Raw genomic sequence first — 14946 nt, 5'->3', positions numbered from 1 at the left:
TTGGACGAATGCAAAATGAGGCTGGAGAAGTAATGATGGGGAACAAAAAATGGCAGAGGAACTGAACACATTGCGTCAGTCTTCATGGTGAAAGACACATGTAACATATCAGAACTTCAATTAAGTCAGGGAGCAGAGGTGAGTGTAGTGACTACCACTAAGGAAAATGTTCCTCCTGCATGATGTATGAGGTGAGGGACGCCATTAATGTCCCATCCAAATACATCTGCAGGAAGTGCACCTCTTGCTCCTCCAAGACTGCGTTATGGAACTGGAGCGGGAGCTGGATGAACTTCAGATCATTCGGGAGGCAGAGTCAGTGATAGACAAGAGTTACAGGGAAGTAGTTACTCCTCAGCAGAAGAAAGCTGGGTAACTGTTAGGGGGAAAAAGCAGACAGTGCAGGGATCCGCTGTGGTCGTTCCCCTGAAAAACAAGTATACCATTTTGGATACTGTTGGAGGGGGTATTGACTTACCAGGGCATGCACTGGGGTGAAGGTCTCTGGCACAGAGGCTGTCCCTCTTGCACAGAAGGGAAGAGGGAATAGGAAGAGCGCGTTAGTCATTGGGGACGCAATAGTTAGAGGGACTGATAGAAGGTATGTTGGGAACGAAAGAGACTCACGGTTGGTGTGTTGCCTCCCAGGTGCCAGGGTCCGTGATGTCTTGGATCGTGTCTTTGTGGTCCTGAAGGGAGAGGGTGACCAGCCCCAAGTCATAGTCCACATAGGCACCAATGACATAAGTGGAAAGAGGGATAAGGATGTCAGGCAGGATTTCGGGGAGCTAGGGTGGAAGCTGAGAGCTAGAACAAACAGAGTGGTTAACTCTGGTTTGTTACCCGTGCCAGGTGATAGCGAGGCAAAGAACAGGGAGAGATTTCAGCTGAACACGTGACTGCAGGGATGGTGCAGGAGGGAGGGCTTCAGGTACATGGACAATTGGGGCTCATTCTGGGGAAGGTGGGACCTGTACAAACAGGACAGTCTCCACTTGAACCAGAGGGGCACTAATATCCTGGGTGGGAAATTTGCTAGCGCTATTCGGGTGGATTTAAACTAGCTCATAACGGGGATGGGAAACTGAGGTGTAGTTCTAGTACACAGGAGGATGAGAATAGGGAGGACATGGACAGGACCTCACCGTCACAGGAGTGTGCTGGCAGACAGCAAGCTGGGTTGAAGTGTGACTACTTTAATGCCAGGAGTATCCGGAATAAGGTAGGTGAGCTTGCAGCATGGATAGGTTCCTGGGACTTCGATGTTGTGGCCATTTCAGAGACATGGATAGAGCAAGGTCAGGAACGGATGTTACAGGTTCCAGGGTTTAGATCTTTCATTAAGATCAGGGAAGGTGGTAAAAGAGGGGGAAGTGTGGCTTTGTTAGTCAGGGACAGTATAACGGTGGCTGAAAGAACTTTTGAGGACTCATCTACTGAGGTGGTAAGGGCTGAGGTCAGAAACAGGAGAGGAGGGATAACACTGCTGGGAGTTTTTTATAGGCCTCCAAAAAGTTCCAGGGATGTGGAGGAGAGGAATGGCAAAACTATTCCGGGCAGGAGTGAAAGGAACAGGATGGTCATTATGGGAGACTTTAACTTCCCTAACATTGACTGGAAATGCTATAACTCTAGTACGTCGGATGGATCAGTTTTTGTCCAATGTGTGCAGGAGGGTTTCCTGACTCAGTATGTTGAAGGGCTGACAAGAGGGGAGGCCACACTGGATCTGGTACTTGGCAATGACCCAGGCCAGGGGTTTGATTTAGTGGTAGGTGAGCACTTTGGAGACAGTAACTATAATTCGGTTACATTTAGTTTAGCGATGGAAAGGGATAGGAACATGCCACAGGGCAAGAGTTATAGATGGGGGAAGGGTAATTATAATGCGATTAGGCAAGACCTAGGAGGCATAGAATGGGGTAGCAAAATGCAGGGGATGGGGACAATCAATGTGGAGCTGGTTTAAGGAACAGATATTGCGTGTCCTTGATAGGTATGTCCCTGTCAGGCAGGGAGGAAATGATAAGGTAAAGGGAACCATGGTCTACTAAAAAAATTGTATCTCTTGTTAAGAGGAAGAGGGAGGCTTATGTGACGATGAGACGAGATGGTTCAGATGAGGCGATGGAGAGCTACAGATTAGCTAGGAAGGATTTAAAGAGAGAGTTAAGAAGAGCAAGGAGGGGACATGAGCAGACATTAGCAGGTAGACTAAAGGAGAACCCTATAGCTTTCTATAGGTGTGTGAGGAATAAGAGGATGACTAGGGTAGGAATAGGGCCAGTCGAAGACAGAAGTGGGAAGTTGTGTGTGGACCCTGTGAAGATCGGACAGGTGCTAAATGATTATTTTTCATCTGTTTTCACTGAGGAACAAGAGAATATTGTAGAGGAGACGACTGAAATACGGACTACTAGAATTGAAAGGATTAAGGTTAGTAAGGAGGCGGTGCTATCAATTCTAGAAGGTCTGAAAGTAGATAAATCCTCTGAGCCAGATGGGATTTTTCTGAGGATTCTCTGGGAAGCTAGGGAGAAGGTGGCAGAGTCTTTGGCCTTGATCTTTGAGTCCTTATTGTCTACAGGTTTAGTACCAGAGAACTGGAGGATTGCAAATGTTGTCCACTTGTTCACGAGGGGCAGTAGGGATGACCCAGGTAATTATAGACCTGTGAGCCTTACATCTGTTGTAGGAAAAGTTTTGGAAGGGATTATAAGAGATAGGATTTATAATCATCTAGAAAGCAAAAATTTGATTGGAGATAGTCAGCATGGATTTGTCAAGGGCAGGTCGTGTCTCACAAACCTCATTGAGTGTTTTGAGAAGGTGACCAAGCATGTGGATGAGGGTAGCGCAGTTGACGCAGTGTACATGGACTTCAGTAAAACCTTTGATAAGGCTCCACATTGTAGGCTATTGGAGAAAATACAGAGGCACGGGATTGAGGGAGACTTAGCAGTTTGGATTAGAAACTGGCTTTTTGTAAGAAGGCAACAAGTGGTGGTTGATGGAAAATATTCACCCTGGAGCCAGGTCACTAGTGGTGTGCCTCAAGGATCTGTTTTGGGACCACTGCTGTTTGTCATTTTTATAAATGACTCGCATGCAGGCAGAGGTGGATGGGTTAGTAAGTTTGCAGATGACACTAAAGTCGGTGGAGTGGTGGACAGTGTGGAAGAATGTTGCAGGTTGCAGGGAGACTTGGATAAACTGCAGAATTGGGCTGAAAGGTGGCAAATGGAGTTCAATGCGGATAAATGTGAGATGATTCACTTTGGGAAGAATAATGGGAAAGCAGAATACTGGGTCAATGGAAAGATTCTTGGTAGTGTGGATGTTCAGAGGGACCTTGGTGTCCATCTACTTAGATCCCTGAGAGTTGCCAGCCAGGTTGATAGTGCTGTTAAGAAGGCGTACGGTGTTTTAGGTTTTATTGGTAGAGGGATCGAGTTCAGGAGCCGTGATGTCATGCTGCAGCTGTACAAAACACTACTGCAGCCTCACTTGGAATATTACGTGCAGTTCTGGTCGCCCCATTACAGGAAGGATGTGGAAGCATTGGTAAAGGTGCAGAGGAGATTTACCAGGATGTTGCCTGGTCTGGAGCGCAGGCCCTGTGAAGAAAGGCTGAGGGACTTGGGTCTGTTCTCATTGGAGAGAAGGAGGCTAAGAGGGGATTTAATAGAGACATACAAGATGATTAGATAGGGTAGACAGTGAGAGACTTTTTCTGAGGATGATGACTTCAGCTTGTACGAAGGGGCATAGCTACAAATTGAGGGGTGATAGATTTAGGACAGATGTCAGAGGTAGGTTCTTTACTCAGAGAGTGGTAAGGGCGTGGAATGCCCTGCCTGCCAATGTAGTTAACTCAGCCACATTAGGGGCATTTAAACAGTCCTTGGATAATCATATGGATAATGATGGGATAGTGTAGGGGGAGGGGCTTTGATTAGTTCACAGGTCGGTGCAATATCAAGGACCGAAAGGCTATTCTGTGCTGTATTGTTCTATGTTCTAAGGTACTGGAGAGGCTGAAAAGTCTGAAGGCACATAAATCTCTGAGATTAGTTGGGCTATACCCAGAGCTCTGAAGGATATATTTGAGCAGATTGTAGGACTCATGGAGGGTCTCGGAAGATAAGAAATTGGCTAGAGTAACATACCCTTGTTTAAAAAGGGAGGGAGGCACAAGACAGGTAAGGATAAGCCAGTTGGCCTGACCTCAATTGGTGGAAAGATTTTAGAGCCCAGTATTAAGGATAAGATTGTGCACTCCTTAGAAGTGCAGGGTAAATTAGGGCTGAGTCAGCACAGCTTCATCAAGAGGACATCATACCTGACAAATCTGTTAGAACTCTTTGAGGACGTAACAAACAAGTTAGACAAAGGAGAGCCAGTAGACTTGATCTGTTTTGATTTCCAGAAGACTTTTATTAAGGTACGTCACAGGAATGTGCTAAATAAGAGAAGAGCTGATGGTGTTAGGGGCAAGATACTGGCATGCATAGAGGATTGGCCAACTAGCCGAAGGCAGAGAGTGGAGATAAAGTGGTCTTTTTCAGGATAGAAGCCGGTGTCCAAAGTGTGCTTTGCAACCACAGCTATTCATGTTAAGCATGAATTATCTGGATGAAGGAACTGAGGGCATTGTTGCTAATTTTGCAGATGACTCAAAAATATTTGGAGGGACAAGCAGTGTTGAGAAAGCAGAGAGGCTGCAAAAACACTCGGACAGGCTGGGACTGTGAGTAAAGAAGTGGCAGATGAAACACAATGTGGGCAAGTTTTGAGATTATGAACTTTGGAAGGAAGAATATAGGCATAGACTATTTTCTAAATGAGGAAGGAGTTCAGAAACCTGAAGCACAGAGGGACTTGGGAGTCCAAGCTCAGGATACCCTTAAAGTTAACATACAGGTTCTGTTGGCAGTTGGGAAGGCAAATGCAATGTTGAAATTCATTTTGAGAGGTCTAGAAAACCAGAACAGATGTACTATATAAGGCTCTGGTCAGATCACATTTGGGACATTGTGAGCAGTTTTGTGCCCTGACTCTAAGGAAGGATTGGATTGGGTCCAGAGGAGGCTTACAGGAATGATCCTAGGAATGAAAGTCTTGTCATATGAGAAGGAGTTGGGTTCTCTGTGTCTGTACTCAACAGAGTTTAGAAGAATGAGGGTCCTCTGAGAAAAACCTTATAGAATTCTGAGGGTTCCAGATACAATGGATGTGGAAAATATATTTTCACTAGTATGAAAGACTAGGACCCAAGGGCGCAGTCGCAGAGTGAAGGAATGACCATTTAGAACAGAGATGACGAGGAATTTCTTCAGCCAGAGGGTGGTGGCTCTGTGGAATTCATTACCACGTAGGGCAGTGGAGGCCAATTCATTGAGTAAATTTGTAACAGGCTACTGGTAAGGGATCAAGGAATATTGGGGAGAAGGCCGGAGAATGAGGTTGAGAAACATATCAGCCATGATCGAATCACAGAGAATACCTGATGGGCTGAATGGCCTAATTCTGCTCCTACATTTTATGGTTGGCTTTAAAGGCAGAGATGGATAAATTTTTGATAGGAAAAGAAATGAAAGGTTATCAGGAGTAGCTAAGAATGTAGTGTTGATGTTAAAATCAGACCAATCATGATCTTATTGAATAGCAGAGTGGGCTTGAACAGCTGAATGGCTGTTCCCAGTTCTTGTGTTTGCTCACAGAGCCAACCTTCTGAGTAATCAAGATAATAAAATGTGAGGCTGGATGAACACAGCAGGCCAAGCAGCATCCCAGGAGCACAAAAGCTGACATTTCGGGCCTAGACCCTTCGGTCTAGGCCCGAAACGTCAGCTTTTGTGCTCCTGGGATGCTGCTTGGCCTGCTGTGTTCATCCAGCCTCACATTTTATTATCTTGGAATTCACCAGCATCTGCAGTTCCCATTATCTTCTGAGTAATCACTCCTGTGGATTAACTCTTTTGGCCAATTTGGTGATTTTTGAGTGTGAACCAACTTGCTACTTCTGTGCCTTGTGAGCTGATGCAGAACTGACAACACTCAAAGTTTGATGGCATCCAGGGCAAAGTAGACTGCTTGATTAGCACCCCACCTAACATGTTACCAATCACCCCCTTCAGAACTGATGCACAGTGATGGCAGTGTGTATACCACATACAAGAAATAGTACAGCAACTTGCTCAAGCTGTTTCAGCACTACCTAACAAACCTGTGATGTCTGATGCCCAGAAGGACAAAGGTAGTTGTAAAGGGAGTTGTCATCACCTGCACATTACCTTCCAAACCACACACATTCCTGACTTGAAAATATATTTCTACTCCCTCACTGTCATGGAGTTAAAATCCTGGATCTTCTGACCTAACAGCACTATGGATATGTTTAACCACATAGACTGCAGCAGTTCAAGAAGGTGGCTCACAACTGCTTTCTGCAGAGTAACTAGGAATGGGGAATAAATACTGCTTCAACAAGCAATGCCCACATTCCATGAATGAATTAAAACTGTCCATACCATTCATGGCAAAAGGGAGCTCTGCACTAACTTATGTTTCTGGGCAGTTAGAATTTTAAATGCTTTGAGTGAGCATGCAAAATCAAAAATCCATTTTCAAACTTCTGTGCTAGGTTATACTCAACTAATCATTTACTTTTTTATGATAACATGACACCATGTTACATTCTATACATTGTCAAATACAAGTAATTTAAGATGAGGTTTCAACAGCTTTAATCAAAATTTTACTCCATTCTGAATCACTGTTTAACAGTGTCAATATAACTAAACTTATAAACTTACTTAAGTTATGTTTTTCATCAATATAAATGTTGCTGTTCGAAGTTTCTAAGCATCTAATAACAAAAATCAATATAAGTTTTTACACATTCTGCTGGCCTATAGGTTATTCCACTTCAGCGAGTGAAACAACTCAAGTAGAGGATCATTTTAATTGTCAGGTGATTTATATTGACATTATTTCCCAGAACAAGTTAAACAATGAACAGTTGTGTAGCAAACTTATTACAAGGCGCTGTGGGGACAGGAAATGGCTGCTTCTGGCTGTTTGAAATCCATCATAAATAATGGTCAATTTAGAGGAACGAATCCACAGCATAAATATCTTTAGCCCAATAAATCCATGCTTAAACACTTATTTTCCATTTGTGATTAAGCACTGTGTTTAATGACCAAGAGGAAACATCACCTCCAAGCTTGGAAGATGAAGCTGGTGCATTTGCTGAAATGCTGAGAAGAAGAGAAGAGGACAAAAGACGGCACCAACGAGAAACTTTGCAGAGTCTGAAATTAGCAAAGTTTGCCTCTGAAACAGAAGTTGAACAGGAAAGCACGAGCAAGCAGGAGAATGAAAACGAGAAGCCAAAAATGAAGAAAGCAGTCAATGATACACAGTGGAAGAAATCACATGAAGATTCTAGTAAGAAAATCAATGTAAACACAGTTAAGGTGAGTGAACTGCTTACCGTAACTAATACTCAAGGTGATATACAGGATAGTTTACTTAATTTGAAAAATTTTTAAAAGGTTTTATCTTCTGTTTTTATATGTTGCATGAATTAAGAATACTACTGCTGGATTATGCAATTCCAAGAATTGGTCTATTTACTGCCTGGTTGATTTTGTGATAAATTTTAAATTGGAAATTTTATTGTCATGAAACTTAAAGAATGGGGAGAATCGGCAGTAATTTCCTCTTTCAACTGGAACATTTCTCATTGACAATGCATGATACCAGGACAGATGAAGTAGCCTGACTACACCAAATTGTTCAGGATCTGATTGGGATCATTATACAGTCAGCAGATGTACTAATACGCTTTGCAGTGTATGAACTAATAGAAGATGAAGAATGCAGACATTTAAAATTATGTACATGTGGTGCAGAGGTGATTATTTATTCAACATTGAATACATTGTTTCTTGCAATAAACTGATGACTGTTTTAGAAGGATTGAGAGGGTATAAGAACAGTAGGAGTTTACTTTAGAGGTAAATCAGGAGGGCAACAAGGGAAATGAGATCGCAGTCGTTAATAGGGTTAAGGTGAATCCGGAGGATTCTTACAAGTACCCATTAAGGATAAAAGAGTAACGAGGGAGAGAATAGGATCTTTAAAGATGAGCAAGGTTGCTTTTTTGTGGAACTGCAGCAGATGGATGAAATACAAATCAAGTACTTTGCATCAGCTCAGCAGGTCTGGCAGCGTCTGTGAAGAAAACATCAGAGTTAATGTTCTGGCGCCAGTGACCCTTCCTCAGAATTGATGTTGGCTGGGAAAACATCGGTTTATATCCATAAAATAGGGAGGGGGATGGGGTAGGGAATAAACAGTAGGATAAAGGATAGAGCCCGAAGAGAGTGAATACACAAAGGAGTTGATAATGATCTGGCTGGGAAGATGAGTAGCTGTGATTGGGGACTGTTAGTGACTAACAATAGGTAGTGTGTAATGGCAGGCTATGTGGTAACAAGGCCTGGTGTGTGGGGTGGGGGGCTTGGACATAGGAGAGTTTAGGCCCTAAAATGATTGAACTTGATACTGAATCCAGAGGGCTGTAGGGTCCCCAGGTAGAAAACAAAGTGTCGGTCTTCTAGCTTGCATTGGACTAAACTAGTCCCAAATAAAAAAATGAAAGAACTGCAGATGCTGTAAATCAGGAACAAAAACAAAGCCGCTGGAAAAGCTCGGCAGGTCTGGCGGCATCTGCGAAGGGAAAAAACAGAGTTAACGTTTCCAATCTGGTGACCCTTCCTCAGAACTCCTGTATGTGTAAACTAGTCCCACCTGCCTGCGCTTGGCCCATATCCCTCAACGCTTCTTATTGATGTACTTATCTGAATATCTTTTAAACATTGCAACTGTAGCTGCATCCACCACTTCCTCAAACATATACAAACAACTGTCTAAAAAGATTGCCCCTGTGCCACTTTTAAATCTTTCTCCTCTCGTCTTAAAAATGTGATTTGATGGTTCGCAGTTAGATTGGACTAGATTCCCGACAGTGTGGAAACAGGCCCTTCGGCCCAACAAGTCCACACCGCCCATTGAAGCATCCCACAAAGACCCACTCCCCCCTCCCCCCGTACCCATAACCCACACACCCCTGAACACTATGAGCAATTTTGCATGGCCGATCCACCTAGCCTGCACATCTTTGGACTGAGAGAGGAAACCCACGCAGACGTGGACAGGAATGTGCAAACTCCATTTGACAGTCACCTGAGGTTGAAATCGAACCCTGGTCCCTGGTGCTGTGAGGCTGCAGTGCTAATCACTGAGCCACTGTGCTGCCCAAGTTAGATGGTGTTGAGGGGGTGTATGACATGTAAAGTGTGAAGGGTGGTTAGTTCACAACTTCCTGCCTACTATCAACCCGATCTCATAACCTAACAGCTGCACAAAGCAATAGCCTGTCCATCATATTTTAAAAACTAGTCGTGGGGCTGGGGGACATTCTGTGAAGATTGATGTGTGAGTTGGGTTTATTGCCTGTTGAGAATACACCTCAATATGCTGCCCCTTTTTAATCTTTCCTGGATGGTGTCACTGTCTTGGCTCCCCAGTACCTCCATGTTCTAAACCCAGGACTTAACTGGGTCCAGGTATAGTGACTGTCTTCATCTCAATCCCACTTGCAGTGCCAGCAGTTCTGTGGTCAGTTCTGACTGGTAAAGCTGCTGGCTAATTTGTTCACTCTCCAGGACATTACTTCCTCACATTGAAGGGTGGAAGTCTGAGCCTCACCTCCTCAACTTGGAGCACAGTAGCTGCAGGGTAGCCTTGTTGAATGTCAGTCAGTGTAACATTACATTTTCTTTTGGAGGTTATGAGAAGAATGCAATTTTCAGCCTCAACATCTAAAAGTAACTTTACAAAATTTTGCATCAAATCTAAACTCACATCTTGGAGAGTTCATGGCAAACTCTAGAGATGGATGTAAAAATATGAAAACAATGAAATAGCCTGACAAGGAATAGGGGAAAAGAGAATTACTCAGTAATGTGAATAGGGTGTTGGGACCGTTATAGTTGCAAACTTGCACAAATTACTTGGATTCAAAAATTCCCAAAGTTGCAGTGGATACGGATTGTTAGTGTTTTGGAGGAAACTGTTCAGGCTGACCAGGAAACTTTGCATCTCACGGTCTGCCACAGCCGTAATGGAAAGATTTACAGATTGATTACTGGTCTATTTGGCCACATTGTGAGACACACTTCATTGCCACTAAGGCCTGAAGTGTGAACTGAACCCAGAATTCTGGTCCAGAGGTAGGGTCATTATCACCTGTGCCATATCATTAGCACAACTAACATAAGTAACACCCAAAGCAGCCATTTAGCATTGGAGGTAAAGTAGGGAAAATTCATGTGCTGAACCCATTGCCAATGACTAGAATTGTGAAGTAATATCTAGAGAGAGAAGAACTCTTCTGGAGAAGAGATAACTTAGAGATGGTCTAATAGGGGCTTATAAGATGGCAAGGGAGTGAAAATGGTAAACTCACGCCTGAAACTAATGGATTTCTAACTCAAACTATCATTCAAATTTAAGAGTTTGTAGCTTTGAATACATCTAAACTACCACAGGACATGAGAATGTGGGGATGAGTGATGTGGAAGTTATTTAAAAATGAAAAGCTAAGAGTACTATTATTTTCAGCTTCCTCCAGTCCTGCAGGCTGAGATAGTCTTCTGCCTGAAAATCAAGATTGGAGGTCAAAAACACCTTCTCCTATCTCACTTGTAGTTGTTATTTGTGATGACCAGTCCCTGTAATGCAGACATAAGATTAGCACTGTTCTCTGCACCGCTCATGACCCCAACAAATTACAAAACAAACACAAAAGGCTTGGGATTGCAGCTACAGAAGACTTTGTTTCTTTGTGGTACCTTTAAATGGAGAACAATAAGTGCACCCAGTATCAAGACTCAAGAATTTCACCTGTCTCTTGTATTACTTGGTGTGAAGGTGTTAAATATTCCACTGCACAGCTTTCTACATTTTCTAACTGTCAGATCCTTTGTGAATCTGTCTTTACAGTTTTGCTTGGCGTTCTCAGATTGTAATTAACGGTATGATGATAATTGTTGCCTTCAACATAGGATTTAGTGCAAAACCTTTTTAACCAAGAGTCATTATCAATGGATTTGTAAGGAACATGATTATCTTCTCGAGCACCTGTCTGCATAATTTATGGTTATCTCTAGGTTCATCTGCTTGCTGATTTATTACTTCTACGTGTCATTTCTTAAAAATCATCTCTGGCATGTGGCCTGACTGACTGACTGAGTTAGCACTAATTGCCAATCCCTAAATACCCTTGAGACTGTGGTGATCTGGTTTATTGAATGCAGTCCATATGCTGTGTTCATACTTGCAGCAATGTTCAGCAAATGGTACCAGGATTTTGTATCAATGACAGTGAAGGAGCAGCAACGCAGTTCTAAATGAGAGGTGTGTGAATTGGAGAGAAATTTACAAGTGGTGGTGTTTCTATGCTTTTTCTAACCTTGCCATAGGTGGCAGAGATTGGGGTGTTATAAAGAGATTTGCTTTGGACGGATGCTTATGGGGTTCCTTCAGTGTATCTTATATATAGTATACACTGCTTTGACTATGCTCCAATGATGGAGGGGGATTCATGTTTAATGTGGTTTATTATGACAGTTAATAAAATGTGAGGCTGGATGAACACAGCAGGCCCAACAGCATCTCAGGAGCACAAAAGCTGACGTTTGGGGCCTAGACCCTTCATCAGAGAGGGGGATGGGGTGAGGGTTCTGGAATAAATAGGGAAAGAGGGGGAGGCGAACCGAAGATGGAGAGAAAAGAAGATAGGTGGAGAGGAGAGTATAGGTGGGGAGGTAGGGAGAAGATAGGTCAGTCCAGGGAAGACGGACAGGTCAAGGAGGTGGGATGAGGTTAGTAGGTAGGAGACGGAGGTGCGGCTTGGGGTGGGAGGAAGGGATGGGTGAGCGGAAGAACAGGTTAGGGAGGCAGAGACAGGTTGGACTGGTTTTGGGATGCAGTGGGTGGAGGAGAAGAGTTGGGCTGGTTGTGTGGTGCAGCGGGGGGAGGGGGCGAACTGGGCTGGTTTTGGAAGTGGTGGGGGAAGGGGAGATTTTGAAGCTGGTGAATTCCACATTGATACCATTGGGATGCAGGGTTCCCAAGCGGAATATGAGTTGCTGTTCCTGCAACCTTCGGGTGACATCATTGTGGCACTGCAGGAGGCCCATGATGGACATGTCATCTAAAGAATGGGAGGGGGAGTGGAAATGGTTTGCGACTGGGAAGTACAGTTGTTTATTGCGAACCGAGCGGAGGTGTTCCGCAAAGCGGTCCCCAAGCCTCCGCTTGGTTTCCCCAAAGTAGAGGAAGCCACACCGGGTACAATGGATGCAGCATACCACATTGGCAGATGTGCAGGTGAACCTCTGCTTAATATGGAAAGTCATCTTGGGGCCTGGGATATGGGTGAGGGAGGAGGTGTGGGGGCAAGTGTAGCATTTCCTGCGGTTGCAGGGGATGGTGCCGGGTGTGGTGGGGTTGGAGGGCAGTGTGGAGCGAACAAGGGAGTCACGGAGAGAGTGTTCTCTCTGGAAAGCAGACAAGGGTGGGCATGGAAAAATGTCTTGGGTGGTGGGGTCAGATTGTAGATGGCCGAAGTGTCAGAGGATGATGCGTTGTATCCGGAGGTTGGTGGGGTGGTGTGTGTCACACACCCGGCACCTTCCCCTGCAACTGCAGGAAATGCTACACTTGCCCCCACACCACCTCCCTCACCCATATCCCAGGCCCCAAGATGACGTTCCATATTAAGCAGAGGTTCACCTGCACATCTGCCAATGTGGAATGCTGCATCCATTGTACCCAGTGTGGCTTCGTCTACATTGGGGAAACCAAGCGGAGGCTTGGGGACTGCTTTGCAGAACACCTCCGCTCGGTTCGCAATAAACAACTGCACTTCCCAGTCGCAAACCATTTCCACTCTCCCTCCCATTCTTTAGATGACATGTCCATCATGGGCCTCCTGCAGTGCCACAATGATGCCACCCGAAGGTTGCAGGAACAGCAACTCATATTCCGCTTGGGAACCCTGCATCCCAATGGTATCAATGTGGACTTCACCAACTTCAAAATCTCCCCTTCCCCCACCGCATCCCTAAACCAGCCCAGTTCGTCCCCTCCCCCCACTGCACCACACAAGCAGCCCAGCTCATCCCCTCCATCCACTGCATCCCAAAACCAGTCCAACCTGTCTCTGCCTCCCTAACCTGTTCTTCCTCTCACCCATCCCTTCCTCCCACCCCAAGCCGCACCTCCGTCTCCTACCTACTAACCTCATCCCACCTCCTTGATCTGTCCGTCTTCCCTGGACTGACCTATCCCCTCCCTACCTCCCCACCTATACTCTCTCCTCTCCACCCATCTTCTTTTCTTTCCATCTTTGGTCCGCCTCCCCCTCTCTCCCTGTTTGTTCCAGAACCCTCACCCCATCCCCCTCTCTGATGAAGGGTCTAGTCCCCAAACGTCAGCTTTTGTGCTCCTGAGATGCTGCTGGGCCTGCTGTGTTCATCCAGCCTCCCATTTTATTATCTTGGATTCTCCAGCATCTGCAGTCCCATTATCACATATTATGACAGTTAATTGGCTTTCATTTGACTTGAGTGATCCTAAGCCTATGACATGTGATTGGAACTACACTTATCCAGGCAAGTTGACAGTATTTCATGAAGCTCCTGACTTTTGCCTTGGATTTGGTGTCTATTGATATTCTTCTCCATGTTTGAAATATTCAGATAATGAGCCTCAGTTTTTCAGGCTGAAAGACAGTGTCATACATGTTAGATTGGAAGGTACAATCAAGAACATTTCTTAATATGTGTAGTAGAAAAATAACAGTACAGTTCAGAACTTAATTTGCTATGGCAAAAGAGCAGAGAAGTTGGAGTAATTGGTTGGCTGTAACAACGACTTGGCATGGATGCCATTGCTCAAATGGTATCAAATCAATATGATTCAGTAATAAAATGATACTGCACAAGTTAAGAACTCATGGTGTTCAGAGTAGTATATTGGTTTGGATAGAGGATTGGGAAACTCCAGAATGGTGAGTTGAAATGAATGAGTTCTTTTGAGGGTTGGCAAACTGTAATTTCAGGAATTTATAATGGATCAGTTCGAATCAATGATGTAGACTTTTGATCCATATTTAATTACTTAAATGAAGAGACTGACTGTATTATATCTAAATTTGCTGATGACACAATGGTGAGTGACAGAGCCAGTTATAAGGGGAGTCCAAAGTCTGCAAAGAGATATTGATAGGTGGGATAACTGGCAACTGTTTGCAGTTGGAGTATCAGTTCGAAAAATGTGAGGTTTCCTGCTTGTTAGGAAGAATGGAAAAGCAAAGTATTATTTAAATGCAGAATGTCTGCAGGATATTGAGGGTGTTCTTGCACATGAATAACAAAACATTAACATGCTAGTACAAGAAGTAGTTGGGAGAGAATTGCAAAGTTGGCATTCATTGTGAGGAGTTGGGAGTTTGGAAGGAGAGAAGCCTTGCTATAACTGGACAGGGCATTGGTGAGACCACATCAGTGACCAGTTTTTGTTTTCATACTGGAACTGGTTTAGGGGAAGTTCACTAGGCTGATTCCTGCCATGAAAGATTGTTTTATGACGAATGATTTTGAAGGTGCAGCCTATACTCGTCAGTATTTAGAGAAATGAAAAGCGATCTTATTGAAATATGGAAGATTCTGAGGGGTTTGACCGGGTAGAATAAGAGAAGATGTTGTAGGGTATCTAATCTAATCTAATGGGAGAGTCATGAATTAGAGGTATAGTTGGAAAATAGAGTCCTCCATTTAACTCAGAAATAACAAATAATTTCTT

At 44.1% G+C, this 14946-nt stretch overlaps 1 protein-coding gene across 4 annotated transcripts in view; it reads left to right on the top strand.

The window, feature by feature from the left end:
- The window catches only part of LOC125462690 (ladinin-1-like), a 148845-nt gene that overhangs the window by 75418 nt on the left and 58481 nt on the right, over window positions 1-14946 (top strand). For all 4 annotated transcript variants that reach the window (XM_059653424.1, XM_059653423.1, XM_059653425.1 and 1 more), the window contains one exon: window positions 7193-7484. In XM_059653424.1, the coding sequence (XP_059509407.1) occupies window positions 7193-7484 (292 nt within the window). The remainder of the gene's footprint in view (window positions 1-7192; window positions 7485-14946) is intronic.

The sequence above is a fragment of the Stegostoma tigrinum genome, chromosome 21 (genome assembly GCF_030684315.1).
Source record: "Stegostoma tigrinum isolate sSteTig4 chromosome 21, sSteTig4.hap1, whole genome shotgun sequence".
Classification (NCBI taxonomy): Eukaryota; Metazoa; Chordata; class Chondrichthyes; order Orectolobiformes; family Stegostomatidae; genus Stegostoma; species Stegostoma tigrinum.
This window is presented reverse-complemented; position numbering and strand designations above follow the sequence as displayed.